Source organism: Lactuca sativa, chromosome 7 (assembly GCF_002870075.4).
Source record: "Lactuca sativa cultivar Salinas chromosome 7, Lsat_Salinas_v11, whole genome shotgun sequence".
In the NCBI taxonomy this organism is placed as follows: Eukaryota; Viridiplantae; Streptophyta; class Magnoliopsida; order Asterales; family Asteraceae; genus Lactuca; species Lactuca sativa.
The window spans coordinates 193,115,625-193,140,286 of NC_056629.2; the positions used below are offsets into that span (position 1 = coordinate 193,115,625).

General features: G+C 35.7%; 3 protein-coding genes across 3 annotated transcripts; 1 reads left to right on the forward strand and 2 right to left on the reverse strand.

The window, feature by feature from the left end:
* Positions 1 to 6,790: 6,790 nt before the first annotated feature.
* On the reverse strand, positions 6,791 to 7,860 carry LOC122195232 (uncharacterized). The gene is made up of 2 exons (XM_042896817.1): positions 7,749 to 7,860; positions 6,791 to 7,641 (listed from the first exon to the last, which is right to left on the reverse strand). Exons 1-2 carry the CDS (start codon positions 7,858 to 7,860, stop codon positions 6,791 to 6,793), a joined length of 963 nt encoding a protein of 320 aa, XP_042752751.1.
* A 1,273-nt stretch (positions 7,861 to 9,133) lies between these two features.
* LOC111901036 (G-type lectin S-receptor-like serine/threonine-protein kinase At4g27290) lies at positions 9,134 to 9,652 on the forward strand. The gene has a single exon (XM_023896902.1). It carries the CDS (start codon positions 9,134 to 9,136, stop codon positions 9,650 to 9,652), a length of 519 nt encoding a protein of 172 aa, XP_023752670.1.
* A 4,848-nt stretch (positions 9,653 to 14,500) lies between these two features.
* LOC111901026 (G-type lectin S-receptor-like serine/threonine-protein kinase At4g27290) lies at positions 14,501 to 24,316 on the reverse strand. Its single transcript, XM_023896894.3, has 7 exons — positions 22,926 to 24,316; positions 22,675 to 22,830; positions 16,146 to 16,285; positions 15,741 to 15,951; positions 15,420 to 15,657; positions 15,115 to 15,262; positions 14,501 to 15,040 (listed from the first exon to the last, which is right to left on the reverse strand). Exons 1-7 carry the CDS (start codon positions 24,238 to 24,240, stop codon positions 14,735 to 14,737), a joined length of 2,514 nt encoding a protein of 837 aa, XP_023752662.1. The 5' UTR covers positions 24,241 to 24,316; the 3' UTR covers positions 14,501 to 14,734.
* Positions 24,317 to 24,662: the final 346 nt, after the last annotated feature.

Sequence of the window (24,662 nt, forward strand, 5' to 3'; positions counted from 1 at the left end):
TAATGTTTGGTACAATTTTCTCTAACTTTGTTTCTTTGTGTTTAGCCATGCTTGGCTAAACTAATCTTGGTTGACTTTTGGTTAATCCTTTGAACTTTTGTTGAATGTTGAAGAATCCATGAACATGTTCTTAAATCTTTATGGGAATGTTTTGTGTTTTAACATCTTATCACTACTTGTATGTTTTAGTTCATGAGTTTAAATGTGTTTGTGGTGATTAGTTGGCTAATTTCTTGATTAAGTAAAGGATCCTCAAATTAGCAAGCAACAAATGATTTTTGTGTTGTTTTTGCTTCACACAATCATAAAAACATTTCCTCCAACATGGTGATGAAAGCATTTGACCCCTCTTGGATTTGGTGACTTTTTGGTTCTTAATGCTAGTTGACTTTCACTAATTACATGCTATTTGGAATTAGTGACTTTGACTAAGGAAATTGTTATGAGCTTCTCTAGCCATTTCAACAATTAAGAAAAGTCTAGGTAATCTCAAGCTCCTTGGATTACTATAGCCAAATTAAGGATTTAAATCAAAGTATTGCACCATTGGATTCTAATGATATGTTCATCAAAAGTCAAAGTGAGGAAACTTTAAGTCAACCATCTCTCCCTTATTGATTTTACATCAAACTCTTATTTTTGTTGCATTTGTCTATTTAAATCATAGTTGATTCTAGTTTGTTTCAAGTATTTCAAAACACCAAAACCCCCCCATTTTATTTTTATTGTCATTTTACAAGTACTTTTACAAAGAGATTTTTCATAGAGTTATAAATTGAACCAATCTCCGTGGATTCGATCCCTTTACCACTATACACTATTTTAGTGTGTAATATTTAGGGTTATTATTTGTGTTGGCCTCGACAACCACCATCTTTTCCACATACAAGAGAACTAAAGTGAGTCCTTGTTCCACCATTTTCCCACTAAGCAACGGTCATGGTCAAAGATAAAACTTACATGTCCAATAAGGTTGTTGTTATGTTGTTCGTGAAAAATTCCCCTGTTTTTTTCCTCACTTACAATTTCAAGCACCAAAGCACCGAAGCTATATACATCTGATTTTATCGAATAGATACCATCTCCCACATACTCTGGTGCCGTGTAGCCACTACAAGAAATCATTAGTTAATGTTAATAAATCAAAAAAGAAAATAAAATAAAGTTAAATTCAATAAATCTTACTATGTTCCAACTACCCTATTCGTGTTTGCCTCAATCTGATTTCCTCCAAAGTTTCTAGCCATCCCAAAATCTGATATTTTAGGGTTTATCTCCGAATCAAGCAAAATATTACTAACTTTGAGATCTCTATGAGTAATTCTAAGCCGAGAATCATGATGAAGATAAAGAAGTCCATGAGCAATTCCATTTATAATTTTGAATCGTGCGGGCCAATCAAGCAATTTGCTTTGACGTTTATCTGTGGATTGTAAAATGATTTGAATTTAGTTTACTTATTTCTTGATATAATACATATAGTTTTTGTATTATAAAATTTACCAAATATAAATGAGTCAAGGCCTTTGTTTGGAAGGTATTCATATAATAGCATTTTTCCAGCTCCCTCGATGCAACATCCCAAAAGCTTTACAAGATTTCGGTGTTGCAGTTTAGATATTGAGATGACTTCACTCTTGAATTCATGAAGCCCTTGAGTTGATGTTTCTTCTAGTCGCTTCACTGCTATTTCTTGTCCGTCTTCTAGCACACCTTGAAATCAGCATTTCAAGATAAGTTTGATTAAAAAATATCAGTTCAATGGTTAAATCTATAAATTTGTGAAAGTACATTGTACTTTTCAGTATTTTACATTTTCTTAAACGGTATAAAAAAGTACAATAGTTTAATCACTATAGAATATAGTTAAGTGGCTAAAAATATATTGTAGTTTTATGTACTTCCCATTTTAGTAACCTACATACACCATAGACAAGGAATGTCACTGGAAGTGGCAACCTATTTTACTCGGGTTACTGTTATGGGAATATACATTAATTTTTACCCTTAACACCAACATATTTACATTTGTTTGTCAGTTATAGCAATGTACTTTGGTTTTTACTCATACTAGCAATGTTGTTACATCGAGTTGCCTATATGGACGTTGTACTTTATTTGTTACATAATTTTTTCGTTAAGAAATGTAAGTACATTGCTATTATGGATAAGAAATTGAAAACATGTCACTTTTATATGTAGGAAAATGTAAGTAGGTTGCTATATGATGCAATTTACCATGGAAATGTAAATATGTTGCTATTATAGATAAAAAAAATAAAGTACATTGCTTATATCACTTGATGGTAAGAGTAAAGCAAGTTGCTAATTCCTACAATGGATTCATAATATACCTTGTAAACCGGTCCGAATCCTCCATCTCCAAGTTTATTGTTCAATGAAAAGTTGTTTGTAGCTTTAAGTAATGTAGCAAAGCTAAATAGTGGTAGCTCGAGATCTTCCTTGTTGCTATTGTTTTCGGAATCATGCCCAAATTTGTCTTCATGTGTTTCTACTAAAGGAATAAACAAGTATTTACAAAAAAAAAAAACAGACCACTTTAGTTTTCAAAGTGCAATGCTATAATAGAAAAAAAATATGAATGATTATGATATATTGTATTCAAAATCCGTACGTTCTTGTGTGCGTCTCTTCCTCTTATATCGGTAAAATAAGAATATGCAAACTAGCATAATGACCAATACTACGGATGCTATAGGTACATTAATGATTCGTACTTGTCCTCCCACACTTGAGCTTTGACTATTTTCAGTCATGTCTATACAAAAAGATAAATAAAATTAATAACGAAAATAAACATATAAAGAAGCACATGAGATTGTGTCTAGTTGATGTGGGACACTATCCGATTTACCTAACTCAGAAGGCGGCAATCGTATAAAAAGATCCTGCCCATTTTCAGAAAACATTCTGATATCCATTAATTCATCCGACCATAGCAAGCAACCACTCCCTGAACCAGATATATTCGAATGTGTGTACGCACTACACAAACAATCTTTTTTACAAACCCGTTCACATTTTTCAAGGGTCCAGGTTTGTTTAAACCTGGAACCTTGAGTATCTGGCAACTTCACATTCGAAAACTTATTGAATCCTTCCCCGGTCCCACAATCCAAAGGGGTTCGATGTCGACACCCTTGATCCCAATCAACAACTTTCCATTGGTTCGGTAATGTCGGTTCAAACCCCTTTAAGCATTCACAAGCTGGTGAGTCATCGATGTTGCAGCTAGCATATGGTCCACAGAGGTCGAACCGGTCACAATTATCAATTTCTGGAGATAAGTAAACATTCCACTCTTTTCTACTATTTACCTGTCCATATTACCATTGGGCTTTAACATTACCCTAGTGAAAACTGAATTATTTATGAGGTTATAATGGTAATAAATTTCTCTTTCGTTTAGAACAAAACTGAAGTTGTAAATCGGGTTAGGTCTCAAATTAATGAAAAGAAAGTAAATTGCAAAATAGTTTAATCAAAATAGCTCTATGATTAATGAGAAACTTGGTCAAAACTCAATTGTTTACAATTACTATCTCATACCCTAACACGGCTATGAAAAATTTTATATAAGATCTAATAACCGACTTGCTACTAGAATGGAATTAGGAAACATGAACAACTTGCCATATTATGATTGCTTGGTCTCCAAGGTCCTACGTGACTTAGGATTCCAACAATCACCCCCAAATCTCTAAGTCCTTCTAGAGAATTCTTCAACCCCGATCAAGCTCCGCATTTCTTTGAACTTGGTTCGAGCTAATGGTTTGGTAAGAATATCCGCCCTTTGTTCTTCACCGGGATGTACTCCACCTCCACTTGTTCTTTTTCAACACAGTTACGAATGAAGTGAAACCTCGTGTGAATGTGTTTACTTCTTCCATGAAAGACATGATTCTTCATGAGTTCGATAACCGACTTGTTATCAACTCTAAGAATCACTTTCTCTTGCATTTTGTTCATGATTTCTCCAAGCAAATCTTGAAGCCATATTGCTTGACATGCACTCGCTGTGGCTGCCATGAACGCTGCCTCGCAAGATGATAAAGCAACGGTATATTGCTTTTGCGAACACCATGTAATTGGTGATGACCCGTAGTAGAAAATGTGACTGGTTGTGCTTGTTCCGTCATCCGGGTCAATATTGTGACTACTATCACTATAACCAATAAGTCGCCTTTGTCCCATCCTCTCATACTTGATTATGTATCCCGTTGTTCCTCGTAAGTACCTTAGAAAGTGTTTGATTGCACCACCATGCGATTCTCTTATACTTTGCATGTATCGGCTAGCAACCCCAACCGTATATGCCATATCGGGTCTTGTTTGCAAGAGATATCTAAGACATCCTACTAGCTTTCGATATTGTGTCGGGTCGATTTTAGGTTCATCATCGGCCTTTGACAATTTATTTCCTGGTTCCATTGGTATGTGGGTTGGATTGTAATCATGTAAACCAGCTTCTTTTAAAATGCGTTAAGCATATGCTTCTTGGTTTATAGTAATCCCCGATTCTTCTTGCTTAACTTCAATGCCAAGGTAATAAGTCAATCTTCTAAGATCCGACATCTCAAAGTTCTTGGACATCTCTAATTTGAACTTCTTGATCATGCTCAAATTTGTACCTGTGACAAATAAATCATAAACATAAATTGCTAAAATTAGCAAGTTAGATCCTTCACTTTTCCGGTACACTGATGGTTCTTTCATGCACTTTTGAAATTTCATACTCTTCAAAATCTCATCAAGCTTCGTGTTCCATGCTCGAGGTGCTTGTCTTAGACCATATAGTTTCTTTTAATTCTTTATATAGCCTTCCGGTTGTGACACGTAAACAGTTTCTTTTAATTCTCCATGTAAGAATGTTGTTTTAACATCTAAGTGGTGGAGCTCCCACCCATGAGTAGCTGCTAAGGCTATAAGAAACCGAATGGTTTCAATTCGAGCTACCGGGGCAAATACTTCCTGAAAATCAATACCGGGTTATTGCACGTAACCTTTAGCAACCAACCTTGCCTTGTATTTATTAATGGTGCCATCTGCGTTTTTCTTCAATTTGAACACCCACTTGAGTCCAATTGGCTTCACCGCCATAGGCTTGTTCACAAGAGTCCAAGTATTATTTTTTTTATCGACTTGATTTTCACATCCATGGCCTTGACCCATTCTGGTTCTTTCTTCGCTTCTTCATCCGATACCGGCTCGTCATTGGTTGTTAGAAGGAGTTCTTCGAGATTGTCAAGATCAAGCTCATAATCTTGAAATCGTCTTGGACATACTCTTGCTCTTGAAGGTCTTTGGTTTGCAGCTCCTTGTTGATCATTATTATTTACCGAACTTAGTTGTTCATTATCTTGTACTTCTGCTCCGTCTCCAATCTCATGATCCGATTCAATTGGATCATTGTTTACATCGTTTCCTTGGTTGTTGTTCGCATCTTCTCTTGGATAGTCCCATGGTATTATGAATGAGCCCGGTTCTTCATTGTTGGTTCCTGCTTCTTTAATCCAATCCAACCCTTTGGTTTCATCAAAAATAACGTCTCGACTCACGATTATTTTTTGTATTATCGTGTTAAATAACCGGTAAGCTTTCGTACCCGGTTCGGAACCAACATGTACTAGTGGTCTTGATCTTGCATCCAACTTCTTTAGATTAACCGGTTCAACTTTTGCATGTGCTAGACACCCAAATATACGAACATTTTCTATATTCGGTTTTCTTTTATACAACTTTTCGTATGGAGTTGTATCACCAAGGACTCTTGTGTAAACTCGATTGATTAGATTTGTAGAGTGATTTACCGCTTCTCCCCATAAGTAGTTTGGAACATGCATTGCCTTCATTATACTTCGCGTCATGTCCATAAGAGTTCGGTTTCTTCGTTCCACAATTCTGTTTTGTTGTGGAGAGTATGGGGTGGTAAGATGGTGTTTGACTCCGTTTTGTTCACAAAAAGAATTAACCTCGAGAGAAGTAAACTCACCTCCTCGATCACTTCTAAACACTTTCAAAGGCTTTCCAATTTCATTTTCCACCAAAGCTTTGAATTTTTTGAAGTGTGTAAACGCCTCACTCTTTTTTTTATGAGATAAATCCACATAAATCGTGAAAAATCATCAATTAGTGTAAAAATATACCTATTTTGACCCTTGGTTGTCGGCGTGATCGGACCGCATAAATCACCGTGAACAAGCTCCAATGGTTGTTTCGCTTTGTATGTCGTCATGGTTGGGAATGACTTTTTGTTTGCTTGTCGACTAAGCACGATTTGCATAATTGATTCTCATGATGTAATTGAGGTAACCCTTTGACTAAACCCTTCTTGAACATCTTTTTCATCGACTCGAAATTAATGTTGCCAAGTCTTGCATGCCATCGCCATGCATCTTCACTTAGTCTCGAATGAAGGAAAATAGGAACTCCAGTTTGTAATTTTATTTTATAAAGGTGGTTTGGAGTTCTTTGTACTTTCATTAATAAGCAATTATCAGCATCATGCATAGTCAAATACTTATCTTTCATAGGAATATCACACCCGGCGTCCGTTGCTTGTCCGAGACTTATAATGTTGTTCTTGAGATCCAGTATGTAATAAATCTCCATCATCAGCCTTTGTTGACCCCTTTTACCTTGGAAAAGTATAGCACATTTTCCCTTGATTTTTACACACGAATTATCTCCGAATTTAACCCTCCCAGTTAGTCCTTCATCAAGCTCGGAGAAAAATGATCGGTTTCCAGTCATGTGATTGCTCGCCCCATTATCCAAGTACCACACATCGTTGTCTTGTGAGTCGTATCGGGACGTTATCACCTTTTTCGTTTAAAAATACGGTCTCGTGTAAAAATACGGTCTCGTCGGCATCGTCATATTCGGCAAAATTACTTTCTTCTAATTTTTTAATTTGGTCCGGGCATTGAGACGCAAAGTGGCCTGGTTTATCGCACCGATAACAAATGATTTTGGATCGATCCTTTTTTGTTTTATTCTTATTTTGGTTATTATTATTGGAATTGGTCCGATCAGAGTTGGACTTGGTTCCTTTATTGGGCTTGCCACCTTGCGGGACCCGATTTACATACTTAGATCCACTTGATCCATTCGTTCCATTAGACCCTCCTGCCCCATTTACTTCCTTCGTCCCTTTCCCTTGTGTTCTACGATTGCTTGAACCTCTGCTACTTGAAGACTTTGTAAACAGCGCCTTCATTTGATCTTCTTCGTTGTCGTCCTCCTCTCTAATTTGTTCTTCACACGCCTTTAACCGCCCTACTACATCTTCAAAGCCAACGGTTTTCAAATCTAGTACCTGTTCTAATGATGCGACGATGTGGATGAATTTTGCCCTTGGTAGTGATTTCAATAATTTCTTCACCATCCTTTGTTCATCGATTGATTCACCTAGTGCGGCTGCCTTGGATGCAATTCCAGATAGCTTTCCCGTGAAAGAGTCGATCGACTCCAACTCAGTCATCTTCGATCGATCGAAATCAGACATTAAGGTCTGTAATCGTGCCTCTTTCACACGGTCAGCCCCCAAATGCCTTGATTTGATTGCTTCCCAAAGTCCCTTGGAAGATTCTTGTTCACCGATTTGGATTATGAGTTCTTCTAGGTATCGATTGATAAATTAAACCTATTGCTAAATCATCTTTGTCTTGATTTTTTGTAGTTCCAGGTTCAGTTATCTCCCAAGCTTTGTGAATCTTTAATACTACCTTCATTCTCATTGACCACACAGTGTAGTTTGTTGACATGAGCATAGGACACTGAACAGAGGTTGATCCAATCTCTTTCACCCTCACCGAAGCTTCTCCATCCCCCTGACATGTTGACCTACTTATCAACAGGTAAGAATTGATCTCACAACTTCTTGTTTATGTGCTCTAATACCAATTAATGAAAAGAAAGTAAATTGCAAAATAGTTTAATCAAAATAGCTCTTTGATTAATGAGAAACTTGCTCAAAACACAATTGTTTACAATTACTATCTCATACCCTAACACGACTATGACAATGTTTATATAAGATCTAGTAACCGACTTGCTATTAGAATGGAATTAGGAAACATGACTAACCTGCCATATTATGATTGCTTGGTCTCCAAGGTCCTACGTGACTTAGGATTCCAATAATCCGGCTCGCCACTAAACTGGAGTCCATTCCATGGCCCGACCCGTAATATTATTTTCCAGCCATCCATTAGGTACATCTGCGCGAACCCTCTGGTATCAATCAACGCAAGTAAACTCACCAACAGAAGGATTATTCTGGGATTTCCACGACGTGAAGTTTCTTTCGATTCCATTGACCAAATCCTGGCTGAATTTCATTCCAGGAAGTAAATGATACGTGGAAAATCAAAACTTTGTCATATGAGATTCTCTGTATCGGTGTCGGCTTCCTCATGGATGATAAACTTACCGCAATCCAGAAGCTTACCCATGGGATTTCTCAGAGACGGTGGTGATGCAGAGTTTGCTGATGACCAAATGACATCTCCGGTGGCGTTACGGAGGATTAGAACTCCTTGAAAAGTTAGAGTTAGGTCGCCGGAGGTGTTGCTGAGCGGTGTGTTCCGGTTGGTAACCCATACAACAGTTCCGGTGGAAATCTTCTTCTACTAAATTCCGATGTAGTAGTTTGTAGAGTTACCGACTTTAAGGAAACCGAGTTCCAAGGTTTCATGTGGTGAAACGATGGTGTCACCATACCTGATTGTTTGGTTTGCGGATATGGTGTCTAGGGCTGTCGTACAAGTTATTGATGCTTAAAGTACAATAACGAAGAAGAATAACAACTTGGTCTTCGGAAGTCCTTCTTCTGCCATTGATAGTATTTCTGTAACAATGAATAATCTTTTTCTTTGTTGTGTTAAAATCATCATATTTTTCATTCAGATTGAATAATCATTTAGATTGAAAAAAATCTGAAGAAAACATTACTCTAAATGGATGTCGCAATCGTGAAAAAAAATTATTAATGGGGAAAGCAATGTGTAGAAGATACATTGAAATCGATAAAAATTATAGTTATTGATATTATTGAAATGTGTAGAAGATACATTGAAATCGATAAATATTTGTAATCGTGAGAATTTTAATGGGGAAAGTAACTATACTTGTTCTTTTAATTGTTTCACTCCATGTTCAGAAAATCTACACTTCTAAAATTGACTTGATTTCAGATTCAAGGTTTTTGACAGAAGCATACACGTTGGTCTCACAGACCGGAATTTTTAAACTTGGGTTTTTTAGGTCTGGAAACTCTGAGAACAAATACGTTGGTATTTGGTACAAGAAAATCTCCGTTCAAACAGTGGTTTGGGTCGCCAACAGACACTTGCCACTCCCTAGTGCATCATCTGACACACTAAGGATCATCTCTCCAGGAAATATTGTCCTCATTGACGAGACTAATGATGTGGTATGGTCATCCAATACAACCTCATCAGTCAACGCAATTGCACAACTTGATGACACCGGAAATCTAATTGTCAAAGAAAGAATCAAGGAGAAGTTTCTCTGGCAGAGTTTTGATTATCCAACCGATACACTTCTACCTGGCATGAAGTTACACTACAAGGATATGGAGCTATGCAGACGACACTTATCCCGATGACAATTGTCCTCGTTAAAAGTACCCCTATCCCGACGACTAGTCATCGCCATAACTTTAACTTTGACCAATTTACTTTGACCAGGACCTCTGTTCCGACAACAAGTTGTCGGCAAAAGTCTGGCGGGAATGACAAAAATATTGGCGGTATTCTGGAATTCTATACCGATGACATATCGTCGGTATAGGTATCAAAAAATATATTTTCCATTTATTTTTAATCCATGTGCCAGAAAAACAAAACGACGTAGTTTGTGGATGGACCAGTTGATAGGGAGGAAAGTCCCTTAGATGTTTAGACTCGTAAAGGGACCTAGGAATCATGGGACTGGACGAGTGTATGAACAGACTCGGTGATTCCAAGGCAATGTCCAAATCTTTGAAGATGGACTCGACGAGTTGTTCATACAACTCGGTGAGTCATAGACCAGACACATTCGTATGAGAGAGATGAACTCGCCGAGTTCAAAGAAGAACTTGGCGAGTACGATGAAGATAGCTCCGATGGTTTGAATGAAGGAGAACCCGTCGATTTCTTGCTAGACTCGACGAGTGGATTTGGGTTGGATCGGGTTAATGGAGTATGGACTCGACGAGTTGGTAGACTAACTCGGCGAGTTAGGTCAACTGGGTGTTGACTTTGACCAATGTTGACTTTGCCTGGTTTTGGTATTGACCGTGGTTAAGGTTATATGTTCTCTTTGAAGACTTGAGGGTTGTCGTGTAGGGACTGAGGAGTCGAGGAGAGCCTACCTTCTTGCCAAGGACAGTTCAGACACTACACGACATCAAGGTGAGTTACCTTCCGGTAGAAGTGGGTCTAAGGCACCAAGGCCAGCCCCCTAGTAGTTGACTATAGTTGATATGATTGTCTTTGTGATAATTATCTGGTCTGTTATTGTCGGATATGTGAGTATGCTAGTTTTCTAGTTGCTATGTTATGTGAGATAGTAATAGTAGAAGGGGACTAGTCCCCGCTTCAGTCGCTAGGACCAAAGGGTTGGTCGGACACCCCAGATATGTCTGACAGCATGATTATGTTATGATATTATGTGTTAGTAGTAGGGGTGAAATAGTCCCTGTGTTTGGTTGAGATAAACCGGAGGGTAGGTCAACACCCCAAAAGAGCTTGACATGGGTAGGTCAGCACCCCAAAACAACTTGACATAGGTAGGTCAGCACCCCAAAATAGCTTGACATGGGTAGGTCAGCACCCCATAATGGCTCGACATGGGTAGGTTAACATCCCATAATGGCTTGACATGGGTAGAACGGGCGCCCCAGAATTGCCTGGCAGTATGTATGCTATGTGATTGTATGGTATGTGGTATGATGGGGGAACTCACTAAGCTTTGTGCTTACAGATTTGGTTTTGGTTTCAGGTACTTCTTCGTTCAAGGGGAAAGAGTCGGCGGTGTAGCAGCGCATCACACACACATACATGATTTCCGCTTAGAATTTTCTAGGCTTGTACTCTGATATTTCGTTACTTCAGATGATTTGGTTTTGAAACATGATATTATGGTTTTATGGATTGACGTGATATTGGCAATGTTTGATAAACTAATTTATAAATCACTTAATTAAAAACGAAAATTTTGGCCTCAAATTTTGGGATGTTACATATATATAGAGAAATGCCAAATTTTTGTTCTATTATTGGTTTTATATTAATTGGTAACAATTTTTCTGAAATTGTGAAATTTTATATCTCATGTGATTAAGACAATTATGGATATTATTTTCTAGATTTTTGTAATATTATTTGAGGCATTTCAACATATTTAAAGGTGTTTCAAACTCTTAAAATCCAAAAAATGTTATCAAACGGTTTCCAAAAATTTTCAAACTTTACGTTTTCATTCCAAATTTTGTAGAGGTCTTCCAAAAAATTTCCCTTGAGTTTTTAATGCGATTAGCTATTTTCAAAAAAATTTAACCCTTCATATCAATATAAATTCGTGAAAAATAGCATTCAGATGATAAAAAATTTCAAACTTTTTATAATACGACAACTAAACATACTTAAGCTGAAAAAATATGAAAATGGATTTCTAAATAGTTTAACCAATTTTATTATTTTTGTGCATTTATTGTAACAAAAATGGAGATAAATAGAAAATAGTTTCCAAAATTCCTTAAACTTTTTGTACCAATGTTATTAAACATATAGAATTTGCAAAAAATATAAAAGTTATTTTTCAACCAGTTTGGCTATTTTTCATTGTTTTATTCACTTAAATAATCATTAATTCATGAATAATTATTAAACAGTTAAGGTAAATTACCAAACTTTTTCTAAACTTTATAAGGTGTGTTGATAAATTTTCATGAATTTTGGATGAGAAAAACTATTTTTCCCGTTTTATTCCATTATAAACACAAAATTCATGGAAAAATAGATATATGTTATGAAAAATTCCCAAAATGTTTTTCTAAGTGTTCCACATGGGGTAGGAGCATTGAAAATTCATATATGATCACACCAAATTTCATAAATTGGTTTTATGATTTATTGGGACTGAACAAAAAAAATTAGAAAACATACTAAAGGGTAACAAAAATCGATGAAACTTAATGATAGGCCATTATTTACTTTACGGGTCATAAACGCATTTATCTAGGATTTATATACCTCATAAAGTGTTTTAAATGATTTATGGCATCGTTTTATTGTACCAACTATAATAAATCAAAGAAATGATAACAACTCTTAGGATTTTTCATATCCTCTTATTACCTTATTGGGATTCTGAGAAAATTTTGTTTTGAATAGAAAATGATATTTAATTTTTTTATGAATAAAATTCTTTACATGCACTATTAACGATGTACTTTGATCATCAAGTCGTTAAACTTGATGTTCATTACATGCATCACGGTTAGAAGACCATGCATGAACATTTTTTGTTCATAGTGATGTTTTTAAAGGAAAACTTTGGTGCATAAGGTGGATGAACCTTTAAAACTTGTAAAAATATGTATTTTAGGGTTTGACAAAGGTTTTGGTCTTTGGATTTCACCATTAAACAACATGCATGTTGTTCTTGGGTGAAATCCTACCATCATCATCATCAAACTCGACATTCATGGCTATTCGCATGAATGTTCATAAAGAATGGTGTAGGAGAAGGAGAAGTGTAAGAAAAACCTTTAAAACTAGAAATAAAAGTGAATGAGAATGAAGGGTTTTTCGTGATTACCCTGAAGAACAACCCTAGATGATGAAGATTTGAAGATTGAGAGGTGTTCTTGGCTGAAAATTTTCATGAGTTTAGAGAGAGAAAGAGAGAGTTTGAGTGTTGTAAGTTGTAGAGAGAGAGAGAGAGAGAGAGAGAGAGAGAGAGTGAGTGAAGAGAGGGAGGTGAAGTAAAGAAGTGAAATAGTGATTGAGATTTTTTGGAATAGAGAGCCTTGGAGAGAGGGTGGCCGGATCTTGGGTGGATGAGATAGGTCCTCTCTCTCCTAATTCAAATTTAATAAATTATCCCTTCATTTTTTAGAAAATCCTAATTTTTATAAATGGCTTCTTTAGATTTTGAAGAAACGGGTAAAACGAGGAAAAAATTGTAGTTTTAAAAATCGAGCATGAGCGGAGCAAAAATACAAAAAAAGCTTGTATTTATTTTGCTTTTCGGTCAAAACTGAGGGGTAACAAAACACAAATAAATTTTTTTCTAGTTAGAACAAGCAAGAAAAAAAATCGTGTGCTTTTCATACAAACAAACTTCTTTTAAGATTTTTGGAAAAATATTAAGAAATTTTACAAAAATAATTATAAAACACAAAATTAGTCGAGGCCGATATTTAGCACCTTAAAAACAAATTTGCTTGTAACGAGACATTTCTTTCTCGATATGCAACAGCTAGAAGTGGTTCTTCGAAACCGAACCTTGTTAATTAAGCCCGGATTTTGCCTTGATATCACCATAAATTTATATAGAGATATTGTAACGTTCATAACAGAATAGTCATGACCAAAACAGTAAAAACCAAAAAATTAATGCAGTCATTAACTAAAAAGTCATAACTGACACTTCATTTAATCACAATTCACATCTAACAAAGGGCTTCTAGCCCAACGGTACCAGATATTGCCCTCCCTCTTTAGGATCGAGGGTCGAAGTCTCATCTGGGACATATGTTATATTAGGAGTAGTTTAGTAGGAATAAATTAGATTTGCTGTTTCAAAAAAAATCACATCTTTAAGGTGGAGGGTTCAAGTCAAATTACTTTTTAGTCTTTCCAACTACCTAATTTTAATGATTAATTTTTCATTCGTCAATACCAAAACGAAGGTATGATAAAGGAGAATACAACTGCATAAATGTTTATCCATTTAGGTTTCAAAATTCGTGTTCAAAATAGGAAAACTCCAATTTATAAATTGTTTGGAACCAATTTTTCCAACAAATTGTTGTAATCCTGCTTTAATTGTGCATTATACAAGATATCAACCCTTCCTTGCGGATGTATACAACCTCTTCGGGTGTGGAACCACCATAAATCTCTTATCTTGTTATTGTTGTGTGTTGCCATATTGTGTTTTCGTGTTTGTTAGACATTGTTATCTTAGTATTTATGCATCAAGGGTTTTGGGTATTTCAAGCAGAAGATCAAATGGCGGATGTTTTGTACGCATTTAGCAGACAAGTATTCAAATGAAAAGTAAAAATGAAAGACCGAGAGCAATTAAGTAGCAAGTTATATGTACAAAAAGCATTGTGTTGTCATTATAATAAATTAACTTGTAGAAGTGAACATTAATCTAGATAGTGAAAGATCTACAAATCAAATAGTCTGGACTGAAAAGTGCAGAAAGTTCAAATTCTATTGATGTGCTAAGAAATTCAACGATGATGTGATTAATTAAGAACAAAATTATTCTCCATTTCAATGTTGTCTTTAAAGAAAGTAACAGGAGATAAAAGAAAGTAACAGAGTATTGTCCAACAATTAAATCAATTTAGTAGACATGTTTAGAAATGGGGATAACAAATAGCTTATATTTTGAATGTACTAATTATAAGAAGAAAAAGAAAAAAAAAAAAAAAAACTGAAGGTTGAAACTATGCATGTTCTTTCTATCGAGCAACTACCTCTGTAACAGTTAAACCATTGGTTGAACTTGTTGGGCAAGTGCTTGAAGAGAAATCAGCACCAAGTGTGTTCGTTTTTGAGAAAAATGCTGGTTGCTTAGGTTTCAGCAATGCACCCTCGTTTCCCAACATTAGAATAACCGATGACATGTTTGGCCTATCTTCTGGATTTTGTTGAACACATAACAACCCCACTGTAATTGATCTTATAACTTCTGATGAATTGCTTGATTGGCCTAAAGCTGTATCGATGAGTTCCATTGACCTGCCTTCATTATGTGTTCTCCATGCCTGAATATAATGTAGAAATAGTTAGAGGACTGTATATGCAAATCAAACAAATACTTTGTAGTCAGAGAACATACATGTCCAATGAGGTTATTATCATGGTCAGGATGCATGAATCCCCGATTTCTCTCCCCACTCACAATCTCCAGCACTAAGACACCAAAGCTAAATACATCTGATTTTATTGAGAAAACACCTTTTAGTGCCTCAGGCGACATGTAACCACTGCATGCAGGATAATGCTTATATGAGTAAAAAACAAAACTTAATATATATATATATATATATATATATATATATATATATATATATATATATATATATATATATATATATATATATATATATATATATATATATATATATGGATTATCTAGCTTACTATGTGCCAACAACTCTCTCCGTGTTTGGTTGAGTCTCGCCTCCTCCAATGCTCCTAGCCATGCCAAAGTCTGATATCTTAGGGTTCATGTCTAGATCAAGTAGAACATTGCTAGCTTTAAGATCTCTATGGATGATTCTTAAGCGTGAATCTTGATGCAGATAAAGAAGCCCTCTAGCAATTCCTTTGATAATGTTCATACGCTTTGTCCAATCAAGTAGCATGCTTTGTGTCTTATCTAGATGAAGGTGCAGTTATTTTTAGTTTCTATGAATGCTTAATTCTTAGAAGTTAAATTAATGGCATTTATGTGAGTCTGACCGAATATATATGAGTCTAAGCTTCTGTTTGGCATGTACTCATAGATCAACAAATTTTCGTCTCCCTGTATGCTGCATCCGAGGAGTTTAACAAGATTTCGGTGCTGAAGTTTTGAAATGTAAATGACTTCATTCTTGAACTCAACAAGCCCTTGGTTTGAAGTCTTAGATAAACGTTTAACTGCAATCTGGAGTCCTTCTTCTAACATACCCTGGTTATCATCAACAGTTGCCATGTCAAAAACAATAGAAACAGTGAAGATGAATTTCAACCATATCTTTTTTTATAAGTAGAATACTTATACTTCATGGCCTGTATTTCTTTGTTTTACGTACAGAATCTCAATATACAATTTTGAGTGTTATTGAACTCCGAAACCTCTGTTGGAATCACATTGTATTGTACCTTATAAACTGATCCAAATCCACCTTCTCCAATTTTATTGTCTAGCGAAAAACTAGCAGTAGCTTTAGCTATTGTAGAAAAGCTAAATAATGGTAGCTCCATGGAATCTCTCTGACTTTCACCAACATGTAAGAATTCGCCTGCACATAAGAATTAAAAGAATTTACTTCAAGAATTCTATTACACCTAAATATTCAACTTACTTATGTTGAGATTAATTAGTCTCCTATTGAATATTTGTTACAACCAACTGTAAACTAATGAACAAAATAGTATTACGGTTTCAATATTGAATCATAGGAGTACAAACTAAAAGAAAGAGAAGTACAATATAAATAGGAAAGCTAAAAAGATTAAACCTAGCTATATGGCTAAAGGGCCAAACAGCGCAAAGGCCTAATAACTTTATTATGCCAACCCCCCCCCCCCCCCCCCCCCAATTAAACTTATAATGTGACACTAATGATCATTGAGAGTTTGTTCAGACATAAAATGAAACCAAGGAGCAGTCAAGGATTTCATAAATGTATCAGTAATATTCATTGTGGATGGGACATGCGGAAGAGAAATAGTCTCCTGCTGAAAATGTTGATGAATAAAATGACAATCAATCTCAATATATTTTGTCCCCTCATGAAACAACAAATTTTGTAGATGAACGAGAGACAACATATTCGTTCTTACTTTTCCACGAAATCAACGAATCTCCAAGAAAGATACAATACCGAGTAATGGACTTGTCATCATAAACATTGTTGTCTGAGTTTGCATCCCTATAAGCACACAACTCAAGAGAGGAAGTAGAAGGAAATACCAAACTGTGAAACAAAGTACCACAAAGTATCTCAAAATACAAAGAATAGCTCCCTAATGAACCGTGAATGGAGTGGTAACAAAATGGCTAACCACTTGAAGTATATGAGCAATATCTCATCTAGTAACGGTAAGAAAGATCAAACTCCACAAAATGGTACTATAAAGGCTCATATCTGACAAAAGAACACCGTTGGTTGGAGAATACTTCGCATTACTATGTAGAGGGGTATCAAGTATTTTGTTATCCGAAAATCGAGCAAGTTCAAACAAATATGAGATATACTTTGTCACAGAAAAAAGATAACCCTTTGTATATTGAGCAAATTCAATACCTAAGAAATAACGCAATAAACTCAAGTCTTTTCAAAGCAAAAGGGCTAGCCAAATCACACTTCAAGGATTCTATACCATCATGATCATCACCAACAATAATAACCATATCATTAACATATAAGGAAAGAAGGATCCGACCTACACTTGTACATTTAGCAAACAATGCAGAATCATGGCAACTAGGTTGAAAACCATGGGAAGTAATTATTGTAGAAAATTTCTCAAACCAAGACCATGCAATGCTTTCTGAAGCCGAGAAACTTCACCTGACTGACTGGTGAACAACACCTAAAAGAGGAGACATGTAAACATCCTCATGAACATCACGATTCAAGAATACATATTTGACATCCATTTGATAAATATTCAATTGTCGAATAGAAGAAACAATAATCAAAGTGCAAACAACTGTCATTTTTTCAACCGGAGAAAATGTCTCTTCATAATACATACCATATTCTTGTGAGTATCCAATTGCAACAAATCTAACTTTTAACTTTCAATAGACCCATCAAACATGGTTTTGATCTTATATGCCAATGACAACCAATTTTGTGTTTTGCAGGTGGGAGCGGAACTAAATTTCATGTATGAGTCTAATAAAGAGCTACAAGTTCCTCAACTACAACATTTTGCCAAAAAGGATTAGGGATGGACACTTTAAAGGATGTTGGTTCTAAGAGACGATGTATATTCCCAATAATGGAGGAAAAGGATCGTGATTCAGAGGAATATACAAATTATGGAAGCTTGGTACACTTTTGAGTACGAGTAGGTCTTTATGATGGGGGTTCTTAGGTAGGTGGAGGTTCTTGAGCAACAACTGATAGGGGTTCTTGAATAATAGTAGGTGTGGGATCAGAAGTTGAAGGGGTAGATGAAGTAGCAGAAGCATCTGACTAAACGTTATCATTTTAAATGCTAAATGGATCAATAACCCGAAGTTCCGACTGAGTCACATTATGTGACTGAACAAGAATGTTATAGAAAGGAATGTTTTCTAGAGTGGTGACATGTCGAGGAACATAAAATTTTTTACTTGTCAGATCATAACATCAATAACCTTTTCAACCAATACCATACCCCAAGAATAAACATAGAGCATATTTTCGAGACAACTTGGTTCGCTCAGCGTGAGGTCGTAAAACAAAGCATGTACACCCAAATACACATAATGAAGAATAATCAAGAAGTTTTCCATATAGGTTTTCATAAGGAGACATCCCATTATTTTGTGTAGTAGGAATTCGATTAATGATATATGTAGCGGTAAGAACAAATTCTCCTCAAAATATACTAGGAAGCTGAGAGGTTAAAAGCAAGGATCATGCAATTTCAACAAGGTGACGATGTTTTCTTTCAATAATAACATTTTTCTAAAGGATATATATACATGATAATCGATGCATAGTGCCATCGGATACTAGTATTTAACCAAAATCATTAGAAGTATATTTGCCTCCTAAATCATGACAGAAACATTTTCTAACATCAAAGTGTTGAATCTTGACTATGGATCTAAATTTGATATATATTGTGAAAAATTCAGATATGTGTTTCATAACATAAACCTGCGTATAATGAGTGTAGAGGTCTATAAAGGAAACATATTAAGTGGATCCTCCTTTAGAGGAAACGGGTGAGGGACCCCACACATTAGAATGCATATATCAAATGAAACAGCAAAGCGAGTGACACTTTTATTAAATGGTAGAGCATAAAATTTTGCTAGTTTGTAACCATAACAATCAGAAATATCATGACTTTCCAAACGACCTAAAACACCAGTAGAGGCTAAAAATGTAAACGAGAAGTTGAGACATGTCCCAAATGTGAATTGCAAAGTCCAAATTAAGAAGACGAATCACTCAAATGGAAAGAAGACAAGTAAGCACTATTGGAAACAACATCCGACAAATCAACACTACTGACAACGACATAATTCATTTTAAATTGGTCGAACAAATATAGTTCTCCTAACTTATGGCCGATTCCGATCACACTCTAGGAGTGAGAATCAAGAAAAGAACAAAGAGAATCAAAAAAGAAAACCCAACAATTAGATTTACACAACTAACTAAGGCAAGATTTAAAGAAAGTGTGAAAATATAATAGACATCATTAAGGGATATAACACACACACACACACACACACACACACACACACACACACATATATATATATATATATATATATATATATATATATATATATATATATATATATATATATATATATATAGGGAAAGGTTATATGGAAAATAAAGAATTAGGGAAACACATGTTGGAACCAATAAAAGAATGACAACACATCACTTTGGAATAACTACATAAATAACTTCCATAATACATTGCTTATGAATAAAGAAATGGACACGTGTCACTTAATCATTGGTTCTAACATATGTTGCCCTAATTAATCATTTTCCATTGAACCTAAACCTATATATATATATATATATATATATATATATATATATATATATATATATATATATATATATATATATAATGAGATGGACCATAGTCCAAGATCCATAAAAATGAAGGAATACTTGAAGTACCGGATGAGAAAAGACTTGAATGAGATGTAGATGCAGGCATAATTACAAAATTAGGAGGAAGGAACTGAACTCCTTACAGAGTTAAGTATCCGATACAAAAGATGATGTGGTAGCATGAGTATTAGTTTCTAATGTGGGGTGAAACGATCTAGATGATCTATCTTGTTGCTATTTTGACTTGTTCAATAACAATGGGCACTGATACTTCCCGTGGTTCTTCTGTGTGCAATAAGCACATTCATAAAAATTAACTCGTCGACTGGTCTATCCTTTGGATCCATACCGATAGTAAACAACCAAACTATAATCCCAAAGTAACAATAAACGAACAATTCAAACCGTCGAAACCAATAACGAATAGCAATAGTCAAACGGAACAAAGAAACCTAAAAACTGACAAATATGTTAAATAACCAAACAAACTAAACTATGAACAATAACTAAAACAGAAAAAAGATGCTTTCAGTCAAAAAAATTGTGGCGTGATAACAAATTCACTACGATATATGTATGAAACAATACTCTCAACTTAAATCGCGGTGCGAATATAAAATCATGGCAAGATATTGACGAATAGGTTAATTTTGTGGCGGCAGAACAGTAGAACCTAATTCGGGGCGTGAAAAACGACGAAAAACCCCAAAATCAAATGAATACCAACGATAATTGGAACCCTTGAACAATACAGACAAATCAAAATAAACCAAATACACTTGCAGATTAGAAGACATAACAAATCGTCAAAATACTGCTAGGGTCGCATTATTGAACCATAAAAGAGAATATTCGATTTGTATTTTTCAGAAAAAAAAAAATACAAAAAAAACAAACAAACAAACAAACAAAATCTGACCATCGAATTTGTCAGTATTAACTCTTTCATCTTCAACCATAGCTCTAGCTCTAATACCATTTTGTTAGGAATCAAAAATCACTTGTAAAGAATCGGAAGAGCTCTTATAACACTTGCTATGCTCTAATAACGATTTGTTGAAATTTAGCAAAAGAGTTAACCACATCAGAAGAAATGATAAACGAACTTTGGAGAAACTTGTGAAATAAAACTTTTGAAAAAGTATAAAATCAAAACAAATATTTAATGTGGTTCGGTCACTCTGACTTACATTCACGAGCGAGAGAGAGAGAGAGAGAGAGAGAGAGAGAGAGAGAGAGAGAGAGAGAGAGAGAGAGAGTTTTATTAAACCTCCCCAGAACAATTATAAAGGTTGCACCTCATTAGATCTCTCAAAGCAAAAAAATATCTCTTGCTAATAACTAATAAACTGCTCTAAAGGATGTGGTTTCAACCTCACGATGATTTCGTTTTTTGGAATTTTTATGCAAGAATGTTGATGGAGATGTGTGCCTATTTAAGGAAATCATGGGAAACCTAATTTTGGGTGGCCATACCCATCTATAATTAGCCCATGAAGGGGTGCTATAATTTTTAGCCAATCACAGAATGTCATGTAGTTGTTTCCTCCTTCATGATAGAGTTTTCTCTCACCCACATAGCTTTCTGCCACCAAACAGAGTTTTCTCTCACCGACAGAGTTTCTATCAAGACTCCACACCCCAACACACACTGACAGGGATATGTCACCCATGACTTACATACAGAGGGAAAGAAAAATGAAGACTATAAGATTGCAAACACAAAGATGTGGATTTGATAACTTACGAATTAGACGGTCTAAATCACTCGAAGGAGTCTATAACCGTGTGATCGTTATAACAAACCAAATGAGATTAAATGGTGAAGAATTCGATGATAATAGAATTGTGGAAAAGATATTTAGAGGTCTAAGTTGAAGATTTTTATTGTATGGTTGTGGCAATAGACGAATCAAAGGATCTATCAACCCTTTACCTAGAAAGTTTGCTGAGAACTCTACAATCCCTTGAGTTGCATATGAAGCATTCCAATCACAAATCAAAATGAAATTCAATTCAAATTAATCATAATAGAAAAATATAGTTCAATACATATCGATTGAAGGCAAACGGACAAGGACGAGTGCCCACGGTTGATCGATGTTATCACCCTTCAGCAGCATCAGGTCAGTCGCTCAACAGCTTCTTTGCTGCTGCATTGCATTACGATCATACCTTCAGGTTCTTTCATTGGTTTGCTACTCATCCGTTTTCTTATAGTAGTGTTCCATTCGTGTTGGGTAAATCACGTGCCCGGGGTTGATATTGGTGTGTGTATTTTATTCGTGTGGTGTTGGTGTCAAATCATCGAGTTGTTGAAAAGAGGGAGGGGCAATATAATATTCAGTTGAGTTTGAAGTTTAAGTGATATCCTTTCAATGCTCTTTGACATGATGGTGCTATTTTAATCTGCGCTTAAAGCTCTCTGAATGAATTATCACATGGTGGAGGCAAGCACTTCAAGTTATAGGTGCTTGACTACGATCGAAATACTCTGTTTTACCCTGCTACTGAAAATGCATACTATTTCATAATTTTGGAAATAGAGGATTTTGTCTAAACCTAACGGATTCAAGATTTCGAGATTTGTTTATGTGTTACTGTTGGGTTCAAAGACACTCGGGTCAGCCTAGAAGATCTTATGCTACAGTTTGGAATTCTCTTATCTTTAAGCGTCGTCAATGCAAGGCTTCAAGAAAACTCACAATGAAGGAGACTATAGAACGGGTGAGAGTGGGGATCTAAAGAAGGCAAATGATGAACATAACAATTTAATATAGAAAGGTTGAAAATAACAATGTAAACTAGTAGATTGATGTAATGGGAGCATATATTACAATGTAACTTAGGATCATTAATTTGTAGTTGTGTATTTTTCTTACCTTGCCTCATTGATTGTGGATCACGCCTTTTTCTACATGCAAAAAGGAACCATGTAGAGCCCAAGCCTATCAGAAGAACCCCAAGAAAAACTACTGGTAAGATGATTTTAAGGTTTGCTCTCTCCTTATTCTCTGAAACTGGTTGAGCTGTAGTAACTAGTAAGAATCATAAAATAAGTAATTTTACATGGTGAGATTCATACATCTATTTGAATAAATATCAAGGAATATTTTTGTGAAGAGATGGTTACCTATTTCTATTTCTGAGGAAGCCATTCTTACAAAGATATCCTGACCACCATTGCCATCAGGTATCTCTCTCATGTCCAAAAGTTCACCGAACCAAAGCAAGCACCCACTTCCTCCCTCTCTAATGTCTATATTTGCATACGCCATACAAGTACAATTCATGAAGCATTTTTCTCTACATTCATTCAGACTCATGCTTATGTTAAACCATGAAGACTCTGTATCAGGCAACTTCACATTAGAGTACCTGATAAACCCATCGGTTCCATTTTTGCAATCCAATGGTGTTCGTCTCACACAACCACCCGACCAATCTGTTATCTCCCATCCATTCTCGTTTCTGGGCACGAATCTTATCGCATCTAAACAAGAACATCTTTGTGAGGTTAGAACACTGCATGTTCCATAACCATAACAGATGTTGTACCCATCACAGAAATCTCTTTGTAACTGAAAGAACATCTGCCATTTATTCACGTCATTAACCCACACCCAACGTTCTAGCTGGCCAGATGAATTCAAGACGAGCCTTGAGATAACAGAACTATTGAGAAGAGAATAACTGTAATACGCCTCTGATTCATTAATAACCATATCTCCTGTAATGATGTTCCTAGTGGAAGCAGAATCTCCGCTAAACCAAACATCATTCCATGGTCCACCTCGGAACTTGACTGTTGTGCCTTGTTTTAGTATGATCTGAGGATAGCCGCTTGTGTCAGCGCTCCATGTGAATTCACCTGGAGCTGGATCTTGATTACTCTTCCATTGCGACAAGGTCCATTCCTTACCCGTTAAGAAATTTCTTCCTACTTTCATGCCAGGTAGAAGAGTATCAGTTGGATAGTCAAAACTCTGCCATAGAATCTTCTCTTCTATTGTTTCTCTTACAACTAGATTTCCATTGTCTTCAAGGTGTACAGTTACGTTACCTGATGAGGTTGTATTGGTTGACCAGATTACATCATTTGTATCGTTCCCTTTCATGAGGACGAGATTTCCTGGAGAGACGATCCTCAGTTTGCCGGATGATGAACCATTGACTGGGAAGTCTCTGTTGGCAACCCAAACCACTGTTTCAACAGAGATTTTCTTGTAAGAAATACCAACGTATTTGTTCTCAGAGCTTCCTGGCCTGAAAAACCCAAGTTTAAAAATTCCGGCCGGGGAGACCAACGTGTCTGCTTCTGTCAAGAACCTTGAATCTGAAATCATGTCAATTTCAGCGGTGTAAACTTTCTGAATGTGCAGTGAAACAAATAAAACAACAAATAAAGTTGCTTTCTCCATTGAAAGTCTTTCGGTTGAGCTAATCATTCTCCTCTGCCTTGTGTTTTGTTACTATCTATAATTCTCTATACTCCAATGGAGGTATTACATTTTTGAGTTTTAAATCGGGAAATGGGTTAGTCAAAGTCTGATGGTCGATATCTTGTTTGAATATCTAGAAGACATAATTAAATAAACAATGAAATAAAAGTATTAACAACCCAATATTATTATATAGGAATAGGAATGTCGACGCAGAAGTCTTAAATTTTATCAATCGTTAAGGGCTTTATCTCGAATCCATTTTTATGTTTATGTGGTGTACCACGTCAGCATTGACCGAGTATTTTGGCTCACTTGGCGGCCTACATGGCATGCCATGTTTCCTTAGTTAAAAAGTATGTCTCTTTTACTTGAATGTGTTTCTTTTACTTAGGCCATCCGCTATACTCTCCACGACCACGGTCGTG